Source organism: Schistocerca serialis, chromosome 1, assembly GCF_023864345.2.
Source record: "Schistocerca serialis cubense isolate TAMUIC-IGC-003099 chromosome 1, iqSchSeri2.2, whole genome shotgun sequence".
NCBI lineage: Eukaryota > Metazoa > Arthropoda > Insecta > Orthoptera > Acrididae > Schistocerca > Schistocerca serialis.
In genome coordinates this window covers 543,259,220-543,284,402 of record NC_064638.1, presented here as the reverse complement: position 1 = coordinate 543,284,402, position 25,183 = coordinate 543,259,220, and the positions used below count along the sequence as shown (strand labels likewise).

The 25,183-nt window shown below is 44.0% G+C and overlaps 1 protein-coding gene across 6 annotated transcripts in view; it reads right to left on the bottom strand.

Moving 5' to 3' along the window:
- Positions 1-25,183, bottom strand: part of LOC126475123 (inter-alpha-trypsin inhibitor heavy chain H4-like) — a 306,057-nt gene that overhangs the window by 8,447 nt on the left and 272,427 nt on the right. For all 6 annotated transcript variants that reach the window (XM_050102753.1, XM_050102761.1, XM_050102734.1 and 3 more), the window contains exons 16-17: positions 21,418-21,471; positions 10,815-10,933 (exon numbers count right to left, since the gene is read on the bottom strand). In XM_050102753.1, coding sequence (XP_049958710.1) covers positions 10,815-10,933; positions 21,418-21,471 — 173 coding nt within the window. The remainder of the gene's footprint in view (positions 1-10,814; positions 10,934-21,417; positions 21,472-25,183) is intronic.

Below are 25,183 nucleotides of genomic sequence, written 5' to 3'. Positions count from 1 at the left end.
AGTTCTGCTGAGTGAATATAAAAATCCAAATTAATTTGTCGTATTGAGAAAAAGAGAAAATACTACAACTTCATCGAGGCTATTAATGTTTGCCCCGCTAGTAACATGATAATAAACTCTAAGAAAAAAGAAGAGGGCGCACCACGAAGGAATTATCTGAATGGGACAGAAATCTGTAGATGTGATGAACATGTACAGATAAGTAAATGATCATAGTTTGAGGAAAAATGGATAATTTATTCAAGACAAAGAGCTTCACAAATTTACCAAGGCAGAAACGTATTTCCCCCTTGGGGGGCCAGGGGTTAGAATAGGCCAAAGGTATTCCTGCCTGTCGTAAAAGGCGACTAAAAGGAGTCTCACACGTTTCGGCCCTTATGTGATGGTCCCCTCTCGGGTTTGACCTTCATATTTCAAAATTCTTCCGAAGAGCGAGCCAACTGGGGAAGGGCGCCTTACATGGTGCGTTGTGTCCATCGTGCATTGAGACCTTTAGCCAGTTTCCTCGTTCTCGCATTGCAGTCCCGCTCGTTCTCCATCTCTTGGGTGATAATATACTCGTGGGTGCGATTTCCATCATGCACTGTGCAGTGTTGCTTTCTGCGGAGACGACGACCATGGACTACTTGCACCTAATATCCAGCACGGTAGCCAGTCCATTGTGGTAGGGCCGCCACGTACGCAGTTGCTTGTAGCCTCCTGACAACACAGGGACCGCTCTGCTGATGCCTGCGCTGTGAACTCCCCACGTATGCCAAGGAGTAGATGCCTATCTCCCTGGAGCAACGGGACTCCCGGCAATGGCCATCCTGCCAGGTGGCCCTTGCTGTGGCTGGGCGGCGCCCTTGGTCGGAGTGGGTGGCACCAGGGCAGATGAAGCTTAGGACATCTTCGCTTGCTGGTGGCCAACCACCAGCAGTCTCTAATCGTTCTCGGGCTCAATTAAACGCTCAGAAATACGACCCAAAATCGTTTCCCTCCCTGGCGACACTGTGGGAGGAGTGAAAGGCTCAGGATGGCAGCAACACTTATTAGCCCCAGTTCCTAGTTTGTACGAGAGCTGATGGGGAGTCTTTCATGGCAACGAAACCTCAATTCTTTGTAGAGCATCTAGAGGACAAGTTTGGGGAGGTGGAAGGCTTGTCCAAAATGCGCTCTGGGTCAGTATTGATAAAAACTGCATCCTCTGCCCAGTCAGGAAGGTTACTCGCTTGTGAGAAATTGGGGGATGTTTCAGTTACCATCACGCCTCATAAGAGTTTAAACATGGTCCAGGGAATTATTTTCCATAACGACCTTCTTTTGCAGTCTGATGACGAGCTGCGCGCCAATTTAGAGCGTCGAGGTGTTCATTCCGTCCGTTATGTGCATCGGGATCCGAGGGGTAATCAGGTTGCCACTGGTGCCTTCATCTTGGTCTTCAAGGGTGATACATTACCTGAGAAGTTCAAGGTGATGGTCTACTGCTGTGATGTCAGCCCCTATATCCCTCCCCCGATGTGGTGCTTTAAGTGCTGGAAGTTCGGCCATATGTCTTCCCACTGTACTTCCAGCCTCACATGTCGAGATTGTGGACGCCTATCACACCCCAATACTCCACGTGCCCCGCCTCTCATTTGTGTCAACTGTGGAGAGAATCATTCACCTTGCTCGCCAGACTACAGGATCCTCCAGAAGGAGCAGAAAATCATGGAACATAAGACCCTGGACCGACTGACCTGCACTGAGGCTAAGCAGAAGTTTGAATGCCTCCATCCTGTTCGCATGACTACCACTGTTCTAGCCCCATCAGCACCACGTCCAAACAGTCGCATCTCAGAGCCGGATGTCTAAACCTGCCCCTTGATTGTGGAGGGGGGGGGGGGGGAGGAACCCTACTCTCCCTGTTGCAAAACAATAAACTGATAGCCAAGATCACAGGAATTCTTTTTATTCCAAGATCTGCGATCTTTCCTACCAGTTTATTGTTTTACAAGCATCTAGATCGGTCCCTCATGAGCAAAATGTTCTCTCTACAAAACACCTCCCGGTTGCTCCCACACCACCTCCCTCGGGAGCAGCACCTCCACAACCATTGGTGACACCAGTCCCCACTTCTAAGCCAGAGAAGCGTAAATCTTCTTCGGCTTCTCTCGCTAGGAAGGGATCCCTTGGGTTACTCCCTTCCCAGGTTCCTACCAGTGGCACAGCAGACACGTGCCAGTGGCTGACGAAGCCACAGGTCGCTGTTCATAGGGCTTCGCGGTCCCCTTCAGTCCTGGAGACTGAATCAAAGAAGCCCTCCCAGCAAGGGCAACCGAAGGAACAGCGCGAGAAATCGAAATCGAAGACCCCTAAGACCAAGGAAATTGCAGTGGCACCCAGTCCCCCGCTCCCTACAAGCTCTGCGTCTGAGGATGAGGTGGAGATTCTGGCGTCCACTGAGGACTTAGATCTCGCCGGTCCCTCTTACATGATGGATGTCACTCCCATCGGTACTCAGCACTGGCAGCAGGTAAACCAGCGGTGTAATCTGCCTCATCAGTCCCTTCCTGCCTTTCTCGGCCATGGACACTGTCACCCTTCAGTGGAACTGCTGCGGTTTTTTCCACTATCCTGCTGAGCTCTGACAACTTCTCAGGCATCACCATTTCCTCTGCATTGCTCTTCAGGAAACCTGGTTTCTGGCGATGCGAACCCCCGCCCTCTGTGTCTATCAGGGTTATTATGAGAACTGGGCAGCTTATGGGAGGGTATCAGGTGGCGTCTGCACCTATGTTCTTCACTCACTTTACTGTGAGTGTGTCCCTCTACAAACACCTTTTGTGGCTGTCGCTGTTTGGGTGTGGACGCCTCAGGCTGATACAGTCTGCAGTCTCTATCTTCCACCAGGTGGTGATGTCCTGCAGCATGGCCTGGCTGCGCTGATAGCCCAATTGCCACCACCTTTTCTGTTACTGGGCGACTTCAACGCTCATAACCATCTGTGGGGTGGTTCATTGGCAACAGGCCGACTCAGCGTCATTCAGCAAGTGTTGGCACAGCTCGACATTTCTCTTTTAAATAATGGTGCCTTCACACATTTCAGTGTGGCACATGGCATGTACCCAGCCATCGACCTTTGGATCTGCAGCTGTAGCCTCTTACCATCTGTCCAATGGAGTGTGCATGACGACTTGTACGGTAGTGACCACTTTCCGATCTTTCTGTCACTGCCACAGCATCACTCTTCTGGGCACCCCTGCAGATGGGCTATGAATAAGGCTGACTGGGACTTGTTCACCTCCATTGACACTAATGAGCCGCTTTCCAACAACGCCACTGATGCGGTGGTTCACTCGGTCACCACCGGCATCATTACTACCACAGAATCTGCAATTCCCTATTATTCTGGGTCCCCTCGGCGGAGGACTGTGCCTTGGTGGTCAGCCAAGATCGCTGAGGCGTTTAGATATCGCAGGAGGGCCCTCCAGCAACACAAGCAGCATCCCTCATTGGAACACCTCATCCCCTTATACGGCTCCGTGCGCGAGCCCACTGCCTCATTTGCTGATGCAAGCCTCCATACCTCTCCATCGCAGGTTTGGGCCCAGATTCATTGACTCTATGGCTATCGGACCCCTGTAAGTGTACCAGGGCTTTCACTGAATGGAGCAGTCTGTACTGACACTGACGCAATTGCAAACTCCTTAGCAGAGCATTTTCCTCAGAGTTCTGCTTCTGCACATTAAACGCTGGTATTCTGCACACTGAAAGAGCGGTTGGAACATCAGAGGCTTTTGTTCCACACGTGCCACCCTGATGTGTACAATGCTCTGTTCAGTGAGTGGGAATTCCAGAGTGCCCTAGTTGCTTCCCCTGATATGGCTCCTGGACCAGATCGCATCCACTGTCAGATGCTCAAACACCTCTTGGTGGACTGCCAGCGACGCCTCCTCGACCTTTTCAACCACATCTGGGTTGAGGATGAGTTCCTGTCGCAATGGCGGGAAATCCTTGTGTTAAAACCTGGCAAGAACCCACTGGAGGTGGACAGCTACCGCCCCATTAGCCTCACCAACGTTCTTTGCAAGTTGCTCAAACGCATGCTGAGCCAGAGGTTGAGTTGGATACTTGAGTCTCGGAGCCTTCTAGCTCCGTCTCAGGTTGGCTGGTTGGTTTGGGGAAGGAACCAGACAGCGTGGTCATCAGTCTCAACGGATTAGGGAAGGATTGGGAAGGAAGTCGGCCGTCCCCTTTCAGAGGAACCATCCCGGCATTTGCCTGGAGTGATTTAGGGAAATCACGGAAAACCTAAATCAGGATGGCCGGACGCGGGATTGAACCGTCGTCCTCCCGAATGCGAGTCCAGTGTCTAACCACTGCCCCACCCCGCTCGGTGCTCCGTCTCAGGGTGGGTTTCGTAAGGGCCGTTCCGCCACCAACAATCTGGTCTGCCTGAAGTCTGCCATCCGTGCTGCTTTTTCCCGGCGTCGGCATCTGGTTGCAGTCTTTTTTGACATGTGGAAGGTGTACGATATGACATGGCATCATCACATCCTCGCCACGCTTCATACGTGGGGTCTTCGGGGCCCACTCCCGATCTTCATACAAAATATTCTGTCGCTTCGTTCCTTCCCTGTGCAAGTTGTGGCTTCCCATAGTTCCTCCCGAGTGCAGGAGAATAGGGTCCCACAAGGATCTGACTTGAGTGTCTGCCTCTTTTTAGTTGCAATTAATGGAATCACTGCAGCGGTGGGAACATCTGTCTCAGCTTCTCTGTATGCTGATGACTTCTGCCTATACTATAGCTCCACTGGCATTGCAGTTGCCGAACGGCAGCTGCAGGGCGCTATCCGCAAGGCACAGACTTGGGCTGTAGGGCATGGCTTCCAGTTTTCGGCATCACACTGTTCACCCTGAGCCATGGCTTTATCTTGATGATGAACCTCTTGCTGTGGTGGGGACACATCGGTTTTTGGGATTGGTTTTCGATACCCAGTTGACTTGCCTGCCTCATATTCGGCAGCTTAAACAAACATGCTGGTGGCATCTTAACGCACTTCGTTGCTTGAGTCACACAAGCTGGGGTGCTGATTGGTCAACCCTTCTACGACTGTACCAGGCATTAATTCAGTCCGATCTAGATTATGGTAGTCTGGCTTATGGTTTTGCATGCCCTTCTGCGTTATGGTTGCTGGTCCCCATCCTTCACAGTCGGATCCGACTCTCCACTGGAGCTTTCTGGACAAGCCCTGTCAACAGCATATTTGTGGAGGCTGGTGTCCCTCCATTGTGGTTCCGGCGTCAACGATTACTGGCCGTTTTGGCTACACATGTTTGGACCTTGCCCAGGCATCCCAATTACCATCTGCTGTCCCCCACCTCGTTCGTCCATCTCCCAGATCGGCAGCCCCGTTCAGGGTGTACGATTGCAGTTCGCATCCAGGCTCTTCTCTCTGGGCTTGAGTTTTTCCCTCTCCCACCTGCTTTCTGGGTCCATATACGTCTACCACCGTGGTGTGTGCCGCGCCCATACCTTCGGCTCAATTTGGCACAGGACCCGAAGGACTCAGTCCCTCCTGAGGCCCTCCACCGCCGCTTTCTTTCACTCCTTGCCGCGTTTCAAGGTTCTGACGTGTTCTATACTGACAGTTAGATGTTTGCTGGTCGTGTTGGTTATGCTCTTATTCTAGGGGATCACTATGAACAATGTTCATTGCCGACTGTCTCCAGTGTTCTCACTGTCGAGCTGGTAGCCACCTCTCTCGTCCTAGAGTGTATCCGCTCCTGTCCAGGTGAGACCTTCGTTATCTGTAGTGACTCTCTGAGTGGTTTACAAGCTATCGACCAGTGTTTCCCTCGCTCTCTTCTGGTGATGGCTATCCAGGAGTCCTTTCACACTCTTGCCCGAGGCGGCCGCTCCGTGGTCTTTGTGTGGACCCTGGGTCATGTCGGCATCCCGGGAAATGAACGAGTTGACACGTTGGCAGAACAGGCTGACAATGCACCAGACTTGGAGATTGGCCTTTCGGAGTGTGTTCTCCATTCAGTTATGTGGCAGAAGGTACTTGGTGCCTGGGGTGATGAATGGCGCACACTGCCTTCACCCAACAAACTTCGGGTCGTCAAGGAGACTACAGGTGTGTGGCGCTCTCCTTGTGAGCCTACCGCAAAGATTCAGTTGTTTTCTGCCGGCTACGCATTGGCCACACCTGGCTGACACACAGTCATCTCTTGCGCCGTGAGGATCTACCTCTCTGTCGCTGTGGATCAGTGTTGACAGTGGTCCACATCTTGTTGGCCTGTCTGCTTTTAACTACGCTCAGGCAGACGTTTGCGCTGCCTGATATGCTCCCTGCACTTTTATCGGATGACGCCGCAATGGCTGACTTAGTTTTGAGTTTTATTTGTGCAGGGGTCTTTTATCGCTGAATGTAAGGGTTCGTGTCCTTTTTTTATGTTGAGTCTGGCCTTTGGCCTCCGGTTTTAGATTTTGGATTTTAGTGTGTTTCTTGGTGGTTGGCTTTCCCTTTTTTGTTTACATGGTCGTCCAACCACTGTCACAATCTGTGTGCTGTTAATTCCTTTTGTCTGTTTTTTTTCTGTGTCTTTCTGGTTCTGTGTTATCCCTTGTGATCTCAATCGCTTGTTTTTTTTTAGTTTTTTTCTTCCTTGTAGAATTTTATGACTGTGGGACAAGAGACCGATGGCCTTTGTAGTCTGGTCCCTTCAACCCCCACAAAACAACCAGTAACGTAGTGATTCACCTCTGACCATTATGGAAGCAGTTACTCGAATTGGCATTGATTCTTCGAGTTTTTGGATGTACTCCTGCGGGATAGTGTGTCTAATTCTGTCCCACTGACGTGTTATATCGACAAAATCCCGAGCTGATTGGAGGGCCCTGCCTATAATGTTCCTAACATTGTTAGTTGGGGGAGAGCTCCGGCGTCCTTGACGGAAAATGCAGGGTTTTGCAAAAAGACAAGCAGTAGAAACTCTCGGCATGTGCGGGCGGCCATTACCTTGCTGAAATATAAGCCCAGGATTACTTGCGATAAAGCGCTACAAAACGGGGCGTAGAATATCGCCGACCTACCGCTGTGCTGTAAGGGGCCGTGGACAACGACAAAACGGATCCTGCTGTGAAAGGAAATGGCACCCTAGGCTTATCACTCCTGGTTGTCGGCAGGCGACAGTAAGGTTCCTATCCCTCCAATGTCCAGGACATCTTCAGACACGTCCGCACTGGTCTCCAGGGCTCAGTTCGAAGCGAGATTCATCACTGAAGACAGTTCTACCACATGAATGGTGGGCTCCATGTGGTTCCCAATTCGTGCAGCGACCGTAAACCATAAAATTACCAAATATGCATCAACCTGTCGCAAAATCATGTTTTGCAAAAGTGAATAAATGAAACATGATTTTGCGACTGGTTGCTGCATATTTGGTAATTTTAGTTCTACCCTAGTCAATGAGATTCCAAATCGAATGTGCCCGACACTACTGCGAACGGGTTATTTGATGTACAGTGGTCAATGGTACCCGCAGCAAGGGGCACCACGAGCTCAGCCCTCTTTCTGTGAACGGCCTATTGGGTTGCAGTATTCACTGCCTCGGCCTTCTCGTCCTGTCATCTGTCTAGGTCGACCATTTCCTCCTTGACGCTGTGTTCGGCCATATTTCTCCCATTCCTGTCGACATCGTCGACTAGTGCCATCGCTTCTATTCAAACATCTAGAGATTCGCCAGTTGCTCCCACGGGCTTCTTTGAGCCCAACTAAGCCTCCTTCCCCAACTGCTGACATCTGCTTATATTGTTCACGCACCTGTCGGGTGGCATAATTACTTACCAACTGAGTACGTGAAATGCAATGTGCAAAGAGTTTACGCTCTGTTGTCGACATGTCTCCTGTTTACTATAACTACCATCTGGGCGCTGAGAATGCGCTGCAATCTCGCACATTCATTTATCGGCAACCAAAGTTTACAATTATGCATTTTTTGTCTCTACATGTATTAATATCTGTTGGTAGTTAGCTTGCAGAACTTCTTCATAACTGAATCACTTTCCTTTTCTCTTTCTTGGTGCACGCGCTTGAATTTTGGATACTGCTGATTGAACAAATCAAGTGTATAACACTTCGGTACTTTTTTATGTTACCAACCTAAACTTCCCAACAAAATATTAGCACCACTTAGGTATCTGGTAACGACGGTGGGCTTAGATGCAAAAGAGCAGGCAATGAAAGACTAAAACTTATGAAATTAAAAATATTACTTAATGTGAAACAAAAATTAAAAATAGCCGAAATGAAAGGATTTCAACAAAATTCTTCTGGGAGTATTTACGCGTCATGTATGGTATGACCACTGACCTTTGTACTACGAGGGCTGTCCAGAAAGTAAGTTACGATCGGTCGCGAAACGGAAACCACAGTGAAAACCAGAAACATTTTATTTGCAACAGCTGGGTACACCTTCCACCTACTTCTCTACATAGTCGCCGCTCCAACTTCGAGTTTTGTCGTAGTTTTGTATCAACTTTCCAATATCCTCGTCGTAGAAAGCAGCTGCCTGTGCTTTCGGCCAGGTCTGCAGCTCGTTGTCTGTCGAAAAATTTTGTCTTCATGGCCAGCGGTTTTTGTGAGCAGAAATGAGACTCAGGGGGAGCCAATTACGGACTGTATTGTGGGTGATCAAACACTTCTCATCGGAAACGCTGCAGGAGCGTCTTCATTACCCCTGCAGTGTGCGGCCTTGAATTGGCTTGAAGAAGGAACTGCTCGACAGTTGTGTTATGTGGACTGCATGACACAGGCGAAATCTCTAATCGGGCCCTCATACTTGGCGGGAGACGCTATTCCCTACGCATCTTTACGTGCTCACTGTTCACTCAAAACTGAAAAGAGCATCGCGACACGATTGACGGGCATACTAGAGACACTGACCAACACATCTGTGCGAAGCTTTACCGGACTTTCCCAGTGGTTTCCATTTCGCGATCGATTGTAACTTACTTTCTGGACAGCCCTCGTACTTCTCCAGGCAGTCTTCATTAGGATGCTGAAAGATACCAGCAAGAGCAGCCGGACCGTCTGTAGTTTTATATATAACGGTCACAATCATGAACAAAGAGACTGGGGGTGTGAAACCCTAGGGTCATTAAATAGAGGTAGCTTTCCAGAAAATGCTGATCTTTGTACACCTGTGAAATGAAAATCTGCTGTCGGGTAGCATTCAACGCCGTGCTGCTCCGCCCCGTTCATTGTAACATGCTCTTATCTCCCTTAGTGGTCGAGACGCTGCGCAGTCCTGTTCGACTGCACGGCCTCAGCCCTCTGGGGGCCATCAGGTGTTATGAGGCTTCCTGTGGTGACGCACTGCAAGTTTTAACCGGCCCCCCACACGGTCAGTCAACTTTCTGTCACCATATACTGCAATACTGCACACCACCCCATTCGGTTGAATTCTGCTTGCCTGGAGGAAGGTGTTCACGACGAGGGCACGTTGTGCTCCTGTATTCTCATAGATGACTCCATCGCCTAAATGTTGTCTATAAAAAGGGACGATACCCCTTCCTCTGCACAGTCCTCAAATTATTCTTGACAGCGATGAGAGAGGTCTGAAGTACATACACGATCCTGGCCCAAAACACGACTGACCCACCTCCATGCTGCGACATGTGTGACTGTATGGGTGGGAAGTGCAATGGTACATCGTCACCTCAGCACTCTTGTACCACGACGATCTGATGTCAGACACATCTTGCATTCGTTACCGAAGACAACGCCGCGTCACTTGTTGAGGTTCCATTCCAGTTGCTCCCTTGTCATGGCCTTCGTGTACCACAGCATTAGAGCGTTCGTACTATTGTTTGTAATGGACGCCTAGAGGACGTAATGACCAAGTGCAGATAGTTACACGATGTTTTGGTCTTCATATCTCACCCAGTGGTCTCCTACAAGGCACCGCGCATTTCTGTTGCGCCCTCCTCGCGGTAACTATGAGCTATAAATTTTAGCTTATCCGCTGGCCCTGTCTACCATTTACATTTGGTGACATTGCGCTTTACTCACCTGCAATGAAAATGCGGATTTACTTTCACCCCATCACACAAGTGCTTGTACTTTGCGTTTTCTTGTGACTAAAGGAGTATTTTTCCAATTAAAAAAAAAAGAAAAAACAGAAAATATTCAAGTTATGGGGCTATTGCGAAGCTTTTTTGGGGCCGCTTATTTATTTGCAACATAAGTCCTCCGTAACATGTCAAAAAATATCTGCTGACTAGATGGTGAAGTACGATCTAGAACAGTTAGTGTACGACGTATAAAACGTGTTTGACGGAATTGCCTAACTTGTGGAACGTACAGCTACGTCTCGAATGCACCCTCTGTGGACTGATGCTGAAAGAAAATCCGATCACAAATCCGCCACATTGTTTCACATGATGTGCTTATCTTGCAAAATGCTTTCAGCGCGGAGTCCAGAGACTCATCAGCATAACTTAGTAGCTGTATGGCGTTCTAAAATAACAGTAAAGCTAAGAGGCAGATAATGTTTTTGTCAAAAAATTGCCTCTAATTTGCAGTTCTTAATCGACGTCATATGTCTATCAAAAACGAAACACTTCATATTTAATTCTCGCCTTGGAAGGATAGGCTCACTACTCGAGATGTCATACAAATGATTTCTACAGTCGATACTTTTCGACAACCAGAGGTAATACAAACCAAACACAAGCAAACTGCTATGATTACCCTTAATACAAGCATGTAAATAACCTAGCATCACATAATTAAAAACAAATACGTGGCCTTGTCAGTGCTGCCTACTTTGAACTACTTGCTTACCTTGTTCAGGGCCAGTTCGTAGGTTTCTGCCGTGCCATTCACTTCAAGTGTGACGTGTGAGGAGTTAGACACACCGCCAAGCCAAGTGATCTCGGATATGTGCAGCGCCTGCTGTTGGCCTGCAACGGATTGAATAACAACGGTCTTCCATGAATAATAGAGGAAGAAAAGTACTTTTAGTTTCTAGTTTGAATGGTTAATGACCAGCAACGGAATTCAGCCTTTCCACGCTAATATACAGCGTGGGGCGACTAAATTACTCACCAAAAATCGCTTTTCACCCGATACAGACACTTATAATCTCTTCTGATTTCGGCGAACAGTGAACAAGGGCCCATGAAACAAAGAGCAATGACTTCTCGAAGCTTCGTTAATAACGGCGATACGGGCATAAATTTAGTTTTTTTCTTTTTTCAAATGAACTTACGTACACTTTTTTTGCTGACAGAATAACAGATCTCGACTGGATGAAATTCACACTTTTTGCAGATCTAAGAATCATTCACTAAGCAAGAATATACTGAATGTAGATACTTTAGTCCTGTTGATGTGACCATTGATTGCCCATTATCCGGAAGATTACGAGCCTGCCCAAAGGCCCTGCGCCGCTTAGACATAGGAGTTAATTGAGAGATAGTTGAACCACTACATTGATCAAGTTTGTTGCGAGAAATGTCACAATTTAAATACAGTGTGTTTCTTGTAAAACAGCAACAGAATCGAATCATTAATATTGCATAAAATATTTTCAAGTTGACAACGCCATTCGATTACGAAGAACTGGTCGACATGTTCCCAGTTTATGCCGAAAGTTAATTAAATGCATCAAGAGCAGAAATATACGTGGAACAGTTTCCAGATAAACGCTGAAAGTACGTCCTACCTTCGTTGAAACACTGAAAATCCTTCACGATATTGGAAATTTTGCCCCAAGAGAACTTGTACGAAGGAATACTGCCAACGGAACAGCAGTTGCTGCAATAAATTCGTTGGTCACTTAGTGTAAAAAAAAGAGTTGTTGGTATCGGTCAAAGTAGCGCAATTTGTATTCTTCATAGGCATAAATATTAATCTTCCCTTACTTTTCTACATCAAGAGCTACATGACAGATATTTTAAACACCGTTTTGAACTCTGTCAGTGGGTTCTATAGAAAAACAAATTGTTTTGAGATGGTATTCTTTACCGACGAAGTCACTTTGACAGATCACTGGGTTAAAAGCCTACGAAGCGTTCACTACTGGTCAACGGTAAACCGACATTGGCTTCGTCGTGCGTTGCATAAACGACAGTATAGTGCGAACGTGTGGTGTGGTGTAATCGGGCAGCACGTGATTACCCCCTTATTTTATTAACGATACATTGAAAGGCGAAAAGTGCACACATATCTTGTAATTATCATACCCTTGTTATTAGAAAACATGACCCCAAGATCTCGTCAAATGTTGTTTCCTTCATGGTGAATGGCCTGCTCATAATTCTTCAGTAGCGAGAGATACATTAAACCATCTATTTCCAAGCCGGTGGATAGTAAGAGGCAGTCCTATTCAGAGATGTTCAGTATGATCACATAAATGATATCGTTATATTTCTTCCTCTAGGATGCGAAGTATCTTGTGCCTCTTAGCACAAAAAATGCATAAATAAGCGATTTCTTACTGGATCAGCAAATATTTTGTACCACTGAATTTGTGTTGCTTAGCTCTGCTATTCTGGCGTCAAAAAGTAGCACTGTTCCATAAAAGAAAAGTAATTTCTCCCTTAAAAAACAGGAAAAATTGAAACTTTTATAAACTTTCCAAAGGAAAAAAACAATGATAACAACACTCCAAAAACAATATTTACTGACGAACAACTTTCTCATTGAGAAGAATTCAGGATATTTAACGGAAAACCAGGAAAACGAATTATGAAGACTGTATCCAAATTCTGAAGAGAGTTCACTGTAAACAACAATGTTTTAAACTAAATAACAGATTTTAACTGAACTAATGAAAGACTTTTCACACTAATATGTAAATCATCAAACAGAGTTTACACTATTTTAAATATGCATTCCCCAACAAATGAAACAGAACACATTAGAAGCAAATACAAAATTTTTGGCAAAATATGGCAAACACCAAAGATCACATTAAATCGAAAAATGCAGTTTTACTGCCTGGAGACTTTACTGTGCAAATAGACAAAGAACCACATCACAGATCAATAGCAGGAAAATTCCCAGCACATAAAAGAACCAAAGCAAATGAAGAAAAATTCTTAAGCCCATGCAGACAGCATACAATAGTATTAAAATCTATACTTTTCAAAACAACTTCCTAGAAAACAAACTACATGGGTATATCAAATCCGACTTGTGGTGAAAAACAACTCGATCACGTTGCTGAAAGCAGAGTTTTTCAATGGAACTACTCAATGCAAATGCGTGCCTCAGAGATACAGATGGCCCCACAGTAGGTGCAACCACAATGGAGGGGTATCTGTTGAGAGGCCAGACAAACGTGTGGATCCTGAAGAGGGGCAGCAACCTTTTCAATAGTTGCAGGGATAACAGTCTGGATGATTGACTGATATGGCCTTGTAACACTAACCAAAACGGCCTTGCTGTGCTGGTACTGCGAACGGCTGAAAGCAAGGGGAAACTACAGCCGCAATTTTTCCCGAGGGCATGCAGCTTTACTGTATGGTTAAATTATGATGACGTCCTCTTGGGTAAAATATTCCAGAGGTAAAATAGGCCCCCATTCGGATCTCCGGGCGGGGACTACTCAAGAAGACGTCGTTATCAGGAGAAATAAAACTGGCGTTCTACGGATCGGAGCGTGGAATGTCAGTTCCCTTAATTGGGTAGGTAGATTAGAAAATTTAAAAAGGGAAATGGATAGGTTAAAGTCAGATATAGTGGGAATTAGTGAAGTTCGGTGGCAAGAGGAACAAGACTTTTGGTCAGGTGAATACGGGGTTATAAATACAAAATCAAATAGATGTAACGCAGGAGTAGGGTTAATAATGAATAAAAAAATGGGAGTGCGGGTAAGCTACTACAAACAGCATAGTGAACGCATTATTGTGGCTAAAATAAACACGAAGCGCATGCCTACTACAGTAGTACGAGTTTATATGCCAACTAGCTCTGCAGAGGATGAAGAAATTGATGAAATGTATGATGATATAAAAGAAATTATTCAGGTAGTGAAGGGAGACGAAAATTTAATAGTCATGGGTGACTGAAATTCGAGAGTGGGAAAAGGGAGAGAAGGAAACATAGTGGGTGAATATGAATTGGGATTAAGAAATGAAAGAGGAAGCCGCCTGGTAGAATTTTGCACAGAGCATAACTTAATCATAGCTAACACTTGGTTCAAGAATCATGAAAGAAGGTTGTATACATGGAAGAATCCTGGAGATACTAGTAGGTATCAGATAGATTATACAATGGTAAGACAGAGATTTAGGAACCAGGTTTTAAATTGTAAGACATTTCCAGGGGCAGATATGGACTCTGACCACAATCTATTGGTTATGAACTGTAGATTAAAACTGAAGAAACTCCAAAAAGGTGGGAATTTAAGGAGATGGGATCTGGATAAACTGAAAGAACCAGAAGTTGTACAGAGTTTCAGGGAGAGCATAAGGGAACAATTCACAGGAATGGGCGAAAGAAATACAGTAGAAGAAGAATGGGTAGCTCTGAGGGGTGAAGTAGTGAAGGCAGCAGAGGATCAAGTAGGTAAAAAGACGAGGGCTAGTAGAAATCATTGCGTAACCGAAGAAATATTGAATTTAATTGATGAAAAGAGATAATGTAAAAATGCAGTAAATGAAGCAGGCAAAAAGGAATACAAACATCTCAAAAATGAGATCGACAGGAAGTGCAAAATGGCTAAGCAGTGATGGCTAGACGACAAATGAAAGGATGTAGAGGCTTATCTCGCTAGGGGCAAGAGAGGTACTGCCTACAGGAAAATTAAAGAGACCTTTGGAGAAAAAAGAGCCACTTGTATGAATATCAAGAGCTCAGATGGAAACCAAGTTCTAAGCAAAGTAGGGAAAGCAGAAAGGCGGGAGGAGTATATAGAGGGTCTATACAAGTGCGATGTACTTGAGGACAATATTATAGAAATGGAAGAGGATGTAGACGAAGATGAAATAGGAGATACGATACTGCATGAAGAGTTTGACAGAGCACTGAAAGACCTGAGTCGAAAAAAGGCCCCGGGAGTAGACAACATTCCATTAGAACTACTGACGGCCTTGGGAGAGCCAGTCCTGACAAAACTCTACCATCTGGTGCGCAAGATGTATGAGTCAGGCCAAATTCCTCCAGACTTCAAGAAGAATATAATAATTCCAATCCCAAAGAAAGCAGGTGTTGACAGATGTGAAAATTACCGAACTATCAGTTTAATAAGTCACAGTTGCAAAATACTAACGCGAATTCTTTACAGACGAATGGAAAAACTGGTAGAAGCCAACGTCGGGGAAGATCAGTTTGGATTCCGTAGAAATGTTGGAACACGTGAGGCAATACTGACCTTACAACTTATCTTAGAAGAAAGATTAAGGAAAGGCAAATCTACGTTTCTAGCATTTGTAGACTTAGAGAAAGATTTTGACAATGTTGACTGGAATACTCTCTTTCAAATTCTAAAGGTGGCAGGGGTAAAATACTGGGAGCGAAAGGCTATTTATAATTTTTACAGAAACCAGATGGCAGTTATAAGAGTCGAGGGGCACGAAAGGGAAGCAGTGGTTGGGAAGGGAGTGAGGCAGGGTTGTAGCCTCTCCCCGATGTTATTCAATCTGTATATTGAGCAAGCAGTAAAGGAAAAAAAAGAAAAATTTGGTGTAGGTATTAAAACCCATGGAGAAGAAATAAAAACTTTGAGGTTCGCCGATGACATTGTAATTCTGTCAGAGACAGCAAAGGACTTGGAAGAGCAGTTGAACGGAATGGACAGCGTCTTGAAAGGAGGATATAAGATAGACATCAACAAAAGCAAAACGAGGATAATGGAATGTAGTCGAATTAAGTCGGGTGCTGCTGAGGGAATTAGATTAGGAAATGAGACACTTAAAGTAGTAAAGGAGTTTTGCTATCTGGGGAGCAAAATAACTAATGATGGTCGAAGTAGAGAGGATATAAAATGTAGACTGACAATGGCAAGGAAAGCGTTTCTGAAGAAGATAAAGTTGTTAACATCGAGTATAGATTTGAGTATAGATTTAAGTGTCAGGAAGTCGTTTCTGAAAGTATTTGTATGGAGTGTAGCCATGTATGGAAGTGAAACATGGACGATAAATAGTTTGGACAAGAAGAGAATAGAAGCTTTCGAAATGTGGTGCTACAGAAGAATGTTGATATTAGATGGGTAGATCACATAACTAATGAGGAGATACTGAATAGAAATGGGGAGGAGTTTGTGGCACAACTTGACAAGAAGAAGGGACCGGTTTATAGTACATGTTCTGAGGCATCAGGGGATCACAAATTTAGAATTGGAGGGCAGTGTGGAGGGTAAAAATCGTAGAGGGAGACCAAGAGATGAATACACTAAGGAGATTCAAAACGATGTAGGTTGCAGTAAGTACTGGGAGATGAAGAAGCTTACACAGGATAGAGTAGCATGGAGAGCTGCATCAAACCAGTCTCAGGACTGAAGACCACAACAACAATAACAACCTCCTGTATTTATCATTTAATTCAAGGTTAGACCAGCATTTAGAAAAATGAATTAGTACCAATTCAGGAAGTTTGACAGACAGAAGTTATCTGGAGAAAGTGTTACAAAATTCTATTGGGGAAAAAAAACATAAATCTTGGGTATTGGGAGCAACTTTAAAAAGACATTGAGACTGCAGAAGAAACTACCCCTCTTAAAAAGAAAGGAAAACATGCTTGGTGGAATGATGTTGGCGATAAGATAAAGGGACAACGAGCTTCGAATATTTGGAACGCAAATACAAATGATAAGAACAGGAAAAGGTTTATAGTATCAAGGAAACATGCATGAAATGGACTCAAAAAGACCAGAGAATAAGAAATAAAAGATCAACTAACGTCAGCTGAACCACATTTGAAGCATAAAAACACAAGGAACTTTTATAAAACATTCAAAAATAGTTTTAAAATGCACACACCGCCAAGTGTACTGTTTATAGAGCGAGAAACATAGAATATTGCATGTAGTAACACAGAGAACTGCAGAATACGCGCGGACTGCTTCAAAGGACTACTCAACTACGATCCACCAGGAAAAGAAATTCATTTTGATAGCTCCATAAAATTTCTGGCGTGCAGCCCCGTAAATTTCACTTCTTCCGATATTTTGGTTCAAATGGTTCAAATGGCTCTGAGCACTATGGGACTCAACTGCTGAGGTCATTAGTCCCCTAGAACTTAGAACTAGTTAAACCTAACTAACCTAAGGACATCACAAACATCCATGCCCGAGGCAGGATTCGAACCTGCGACCGTAGCGGTCTTGCGGTTCCAGACTGCAGCGCCTTTAACCGCACGGCCACTTCGGCCGGCCGATATTTTGGTCTGTATACCGTCCAGCCATCTTCAGAAGGACCCGGGTGACTGACGCTCCCGCTTTTCTTTTTTTTTTCCTTTATTGTAATTTGATTCCCCTGCCCCATATGGACGCGTCAGCACTTACTCCGTCCTTTTAAACCAGCGGACCGTGCCAACGCGCATGCGGCCACAGATACGCAAGGCGCCAGAGGCGTTGATCGGCGATGAAGAGGTACAACATACTCATGAAATTAGAGCTATGGCTGCACGGTCGATCAACACGGTGATATCCATGTATCACTACGAGCTGCACCGTTGCTACGTCTTTGTGAGTTTGTTGCAGGAAGTGCCAGATTCCATAATTTGCCCCTGCTAAAGCCGTTGTCTCTATTAATTAAATTCGTCGCCAACTGAACTGACAGCGAGATGGTTCACCACCCCTATTTTTGAACTGCGCGTTATAGTGACAGAATGGAGAAAATCCATTGATACTAAGGGTGTTCAACTAGGAAGAAATCAAATAAAATCAACACAGATTGTCTAGTTTTGCAAAAGACATTGCATTAATTAAAAACCCTCTCGACGATATCAAAGAACAAATCGCAGAACTACAGAAACAAGCAAACAAAATAAGATTAAAATAGCATTTGAAAAACACATGAAAAATATCAATTTTGCCCTCTAAATGTTAAAATTCATAACAATATAACATCTAAAACAAACCGTTTTAAATACTTACGAGAATGGATAACAACTATCACAAAAATAAAGGTAGCCATGGAGAACAGAGTACATAAAATGGAAAGAGCATTCCAAATTACAGTAAACATATACAAAAAATGTACTTTGTCCGCGAACACAGACATAAGATACTGTCAAACAGCGGTGGAAACTGTATGCAGCAGAAACACCTCAACTAACAAGATTTGGGGATGCTAAAAACTGGAATAAGTTGAAAGTAGAATTTTGAGTAAAATAGTGAGACCTTGAAGTTATAGAAATGATGAATACAAGTTAAGATCATACAGAGAGTTCTATTTGAAATTGGAAAAGCTAACTATGTAATGAAGAAATGAAAACTACAGTTTTATGTACGTAAATTCCGAATGTGTCTAAGTAAGAAGACCTTACTAAAAAGCTACAAATCCTAAAACACATTGTTCACTGAAAGTGACAAAGATATTTAAACCACGGAAATTAGAATTGCCGTAACAGATAACAGAATAGTTTCTAGAGAAACAATGCAAAAGGCAGGAAAGAGCGAGGACTGCAAAAGGAAGAAAGTGGGTCCAGGAGGAAAAGGAGCGACACTCTCGAATGATGAAGGAAGTCAGGGAGCAACGAAAATTAAACATAAAGAAGAAAAACCAAAGTTGATTTATCGTACCCTCGTTATTCGAATAAATAAACAAAGAAAAACAAAGTCATGCCTGTAGCTGTGTTATTAATGAAGTTACGAGACAGCGCTTCTGTTTGTTCATGAGCCATAGGCCACTATTCGCATACGTGTAAACAAATTACAAACATCTCTAAGTGTCAAAAGCAATCTGAGGTGCAAAATCTCGGCTTTTCATCCTGTATGACGTCATATGAAAGCATAACGTCCTCATAAGAAGCAAATCTTTTCCTTTTTGCAGCTGAAATAGGTCCAGGTATAATCAATATCATAATGTCTCCTACCGACGCAGCAAACAAAAATCTTAGTAATTTTCAGCAAATAGCTCTAGGAAAAAGTATTTTGCTTGAATTTGATAAAATTTAGCACAATCAGCTAAATAACTTTAATAAAACACCAGAGCCTACACCGGGTGTTTATTTGAACAATGAACTAAAAGAACTAAATGGTGTTGATTGTTGCCTCAAATAGCAAACCTCCCTGATGGTTTTATTCAGTGAATTATTTAAGTTACACATGCAGTACGTGTGGTTACAGCCATAGACGAATTAAGACGAAAAATTGGTTCATTCTGCGCTATTCTGCTCATTAATAAGTTATGGAATCATTTTTTGGATAAAACTCAGTACACAGGGATAAAATGTTCTGGAAAGAGAAGTGTGTTAGAAGAATTAAATTTGTGCAGACACTTTAAATACTGGGGTTTCGACAGCTATTTTGTGGTACCGTACATATGTTAATGAAAGACTTTCGAAACAAATATATCTCTTTTCTGTGAGCGAAAGAAGTATGTAGCTGGCTTCGATTTATTGACAGGATAGCAGCGCGGAGTGGCCGCGCAGTTTGAGGTGCCATGACGTTGGAGTCCTCCCTCGGGCATGTGTGTGTGTGTTGTTCTTAGCTTAAGTTAGTTTAAGTAGTGTGTAAGTCTAGGGACCGATGACCTCAGCAGTTTGGTACCTTAGGAATTTACACACATTTGAACATTGATAAGATATTGGGAATATCCTGTTTATCTAAGAAAATGATTCTTTACAGAACAACTGTACAACTTTTAGGTCATTATGCTGAACGCTGCCTATCGCAAATATAAAATCAAGGAATATGCCTAAAAAGAAGAACTGTTAAGGATTTTACAACTAGTGGGGTCATGGAGGTTTCCAATAAGTACCAATAAATCTCCGCTAACTGACTAGTTTCATCGTTCAGTGATAAATATTTCGATAAAGAGTGAACTTCACTAAGTTATCCAACGACTGGTCTTGATAATACTGATGGAAAGTAGCAGGCACGTGTACTAACTACACTACACTCGTTCGTCCTCTGTTAGCATATTGCTGCGCGGTGTGGGATCCTTACCAGGTGGGATTGACGGAGGACATCGAGGGCAGCTCGTTTTGTATTATCACGTAATAGGGGAGAGAGTGTGGCAGATATGATACGCGAGTTGGGATGGAAGTCATTAAAGCAAAGACGTTTTTCGTCGCGGCGAGACCTATTTACGAAATTTCAGTCACCAACTTTCTCTTCCGAATGCGAAAATATTTTGTTAAGCTCAACTTACATAGGTAGGAATGATCATCAAAATAAAATAAGAGAAATCAGAGCTCGAACAGAAAGGTTTAAGTGTTCGTTTTTCCCGCGCGCTGTTCGGGAGTGGAATGGTAGGGTGATAGTATGATTGTGGTTCGATGAACCCTCTGCCAAGCACTTAAATGTGAATTGCAGAGTAATCATGTAGATGTAGATGTACTAACATCCTCCGTCCTCGCAATTTGTCTCGTAGCTTTCATCTTAATGAGGTTAGAACTGTCAACACGGCACTCGCCTGCAAAAGTTTCAGCACCAGGATGAAAAGTCGTGGTCGTGTATGGACCGGAAGGAGCTTTTGCTGCCTCGTGAATCACTAAAAGTAAAATGTAAATCTGAACTTTAAAATACATCAGAATTTGTTAGTAAGCTTAGAAATTCGAAACATTTCTCAGGCTGTTGCCAGCAAAAGCCTTAACTTTCCGCCATAATATGAAATTCCGACTGAGAGACACTGATACCTACGCTGCTCAGGTGTGATACTAAAATCGTCAGATATGCGGGATGTGAAAGGAATCTGTGTTTCCATTATCCTGCAGTATTACAGGAATTAGACATATACTGTTGCCGTGTTAATCCATCTGTGTGGGATGCTTACAATTTTAGATTAATAAAAGAGATAAAGGAAACTCAGAGAAGGGTTTACTGTGTCGGTCGGCGAGTATCTCAGTAATTTTCAACGTCCTTTAGCGGGAGATTCTAGAAGAAAGAAGTTATGCATCACATCAAAGCTTACTTTTATGCGTATGAGAGCTCGGGTTCCAAAATGAACCAAAAATATCTTGCTTCCTGTCATACGTATCTCATGATAATGTCGTAAGAGGAATTTAGACTTATTTGGAAGTATTTCAGAAGGCAGTCTTCCCGCCTGCGGCTTGAGAATGGGTTAGGAAGGGACAAATCTTGATACTGTTGCATCGCCACGTTGTGCATTGCTTTCATCTTCTGTTGATACATAAGTATTTTTACGGAAATTACAGTGACCACTAAGTTCCACTACGTCTGGACTCGCAAATAGAAATATTAAGAAATGAAAGCAGTTCGATTTTTATCTTTCATTTGAGTCAAATTAAAAATCGTTTACACGTAACCCACCTGAAGCGGGAGAGCAGCAGAAAGGTGGGGATGGTTCCAAAGGCTTGGGTACTGCTGCAAAACAAAAGCAGAGGACATACATGTAAATGTGAACAAAAAATCACTCATGCATCAACTCTCCTTAACAACCTTAGAAACTAAGAATTTGTCCTAGGCTGTTAATAACGTAATTATTGCAATCTCTCCGAACTGAAAGATTCCAGAAGAGCGCCAAAGATATTTACACTGTTCGAACGTATGTCAAAGTATTCACAGAAGTATACACAAATAACGTACGCAGCTCGACGTTCATGCAAGTACACAGCAAAATGACACGCATCGTGTCTATACAAGGTAATGTGACAGCTAAGTTGACCTTATGTACATCTTGACAGTATGCTCTCAATTTAAAATTTGATAATGAGACATGTGGAAAGAGATTCAAAAGGTCTACGGATATTGCTAACAAGGGAACCTCCCCATCGCACCCCACTCAGATTTAGTTATAAGTTGGCACAGTGGATAGGCCTTGAAAAACTGAACACAGATCAATCGAGAAAACAGGAAGAAGTTGTGCGGAACTATGTAAAAAATAAGCAAAAAATACAAACTGAGTAGTCCATGCGCAAGATAGGCAACATCAAGGAGTGTGTAAGCTAAGGAGCGCCGTGGTCCCGTGGTTAGCGTGAGGAGCTGCGGAACGAGAGGTACTTTGTTCAAGTCAAGCTTCGAGTGAAAAGTTTAATTTCTTATTTTCAGACAATTATCAAAGTTCAGGTACTCACACGTAATCAACTTCGCTCTCCAAAATTCCAGGACATGTTCAGATTTCCTTGGACATATGCAGGATTTGACGGTCTACACACGGAAAAATTAGAAAACGTTAAAAACATATGTTTTGACAGAGCACAGGAAAAACTGTGCGATTGTGAAACTGTTCATTTGTTGCAGCTTATGTGACAAACTCTTATGTTTTCACCACTTTTTGGGAGTGATTATCACATCCACAAGAAAACCTAAATCGGGCGAGGTAGAACAATCTTTTTACCCATTCGCCAAGTGCACAAGTTAGGTGGGTCGACAACATATTCCTGTCATGTGACGCACATCCCGTCACCAGTGTCGTATAGAATATGTCAGACGTGTTTTCCTGTGGAGGAATCTGTTGACCTATGACCTTGCGATCAAATGTTTTCAGCTCCCATTGAAGAGGCACGTTCTTTCGTCTACTAATCGCAAGGTTTTGCGGTGTGGTCGCAAAACACAGACACTAAACTTATTACAGTGAACAGAGACGTCAATGGACGAACGGACAGATCATAACTTCGCGAAAATAAAGAAAGTAAACTTTCCACTCGAGGGAAGACTTGAACCAAGGAACTCTCGTTCCACAGCTGCTCACGCTAACCACGGGACCACGGCGCTCCTGAGCTCATACTATCCTTGATGTTGCGTATCTTGCGCATGGACTATTCAGTTTGTATATTTTGCTAGTTTTTTTCATAGTTCCACACAACTTCTTCCTGTTTTCTCGATTGATCAGTTTTTCAAGGCCTGTCCACTGTGCCAACTTATAACTAAATTTGAGGGGGGTGCGATGTGGAGGTTCCCTTGTAAGTATCTGCTCTGCACGGCACGAGCATCAAAGAGATAAATTTTTCAGTAGCACCCTGGTATACACACATTTACCGCAAACATTTTCAGTAGCACGAACATTTTTCCCTCTCGTATCACCGGAAGTAAGTTTTTCCCATAGGACTTAAAGAAGAGAAATTCACTCCAAAATCCATTTGGATCGAGACGACATGCTACAGCTATATTATCGTCATGACGTCGTCCTTACTTGAGGAGATGCAGTGATAAGCCAGAACTTTATAGCGTCTTGCCCCACATCTGCTCACGAAATACTCTTAAATTACTGCACGGAGTTTTGCGGACCGGAGTTGACGACCGGTAGCGTCACAAATGTGTTCCATCTGTTTCATATTAGGCGAATTTGGTGGCGTAGACATTAATGTGAGTTCGCAAGCACGTTTCTCAAACCACTGTAGTAAGATTTTGGCTTTGTGAGGCTGCCCTAGTCCTGCTGGAAGATGTCATCGAAGCAGGCGAAGTTGTCGAAGTGCCTCCGATTACTACCACAGGTCCCATGTCTGGCGCAGGTGAATGCCCCTCACAGCGTAATACTGCCCCCAGCGTAATACTGTCTGGGCGACGGTGCATGTTTCGAGTGATGTTTACCTGGGTGACGGCGCATCCGGACGCTACTATCGGTCTGGTGTAACGAGAAAAGTGACTCGTTCGACGAAGCGACACACGGTACAGTCTCCCTTGAGCCCTTCAATCGTAATTCCGCGAATCGTCAAGTACATATGGGAATATTTAGTGATCGTCTGCTGTGGGGAGCCATGTTCAGTAACTTACGATGAGCTGTGTGCTCAGAAACACTTTTGACAGTTCCAGCATTGTTCTCTGCCGTCAGATCTGTCACAGATCGCCGCCTATCCTGGTTTACAGAGCTAGCAAGCGCCCGAACTGGGTGTGATGTGGCGTGGGCGTCCAGCACCCTGTGACGTGCTAGTGGTTTCACCGTCCTCCAACAAGTAGGCATGGATGCTCGCTGAAGTCCGTGTCGTTGCTAGAATGGTTCCCCGTTGGCCTCTGCTGCACTTAGTCAGTTTCCTTACGACGTCGCATGCCTGCAACCCCGCCAGGTGGCACTCAGTGTAGCGGTGGGGAGTGCTCGTACTGGTTTGGCTTATCAGTGTACGCTGATCATTTGAGTAAAACATTGACACTGGTTACACGTTAACAGAACAAAAAACTTTTGGTCTGAGACAAAGTTTCAGTGTAATATTTAACTCGTGTATTCGAATCGTTGTTTGTATAAGTGTGGGTATTCGGTAATGCAGGAGGAGAGAAAACGGGAAACTATTTATACAAATGATGGCAAATCTGTTGAAAACCAGTATAGAAAATGTCTGAAGCACTTCAATAAACAGCAAAGTAATTTTCAAACTGCAGTCTATGTTATCCAGGCACAAAACTGCATTACTTTTTGACGTGGATGTACGCCTATTCTGAAAATGGAAATTGCGCTGTGGTAAGTGATATATTATGGCTTCTTCTAGAATTTCCAATACGTTAAACTAAGAATGAGAATGTTTCCACCCAAAAATAATGGCAAAAGGCAGCGTGGAAATGCAGATTTGCTACTGAGGACGGTGTAGTGAACAATATTACATCAATATTTATGTCATTTGTAGACTAACAATTATAGCCATTACAAATGTTACGCTTTTAGGTTCGATAGTACCTCCAGGTACATGTAGCAAGAGCAACCCATCAATGCTTACTTTCCTCTGGGCGGCAGATCAAGTGTCTAAAAGTGGGCTGATAGGCGTAGTACACTTCATGGTGTAGTACAACCATGCAGAAAACATTAGGTCTTAAAGCTGTGACGTCTGTGTGTGGAGACTTCGACAAGTAACACACTCATGTCTGTGCATATGAAAGTACCACGTGTAAAAATCTCTGCGCTTGTACCCATTATTCCTACGAAGGCTGCATTTAACACAAAAATTCATGATAGACTATGTAATCAAGCGAGTAACGGAATATTGTGGCTGCGCTAAGAAAACATTCTTATTTGCTTACAATAAAAGTATTAAAATGCTTCTAAACTGAAAGCAGAACCACAGAAATGCTGGCGACTATCTAAAGAATATATCTGAGTTAACAGCCAAGAGAAGAAAACTATAAGACAATTTTCCAATGTCTGAAGCGT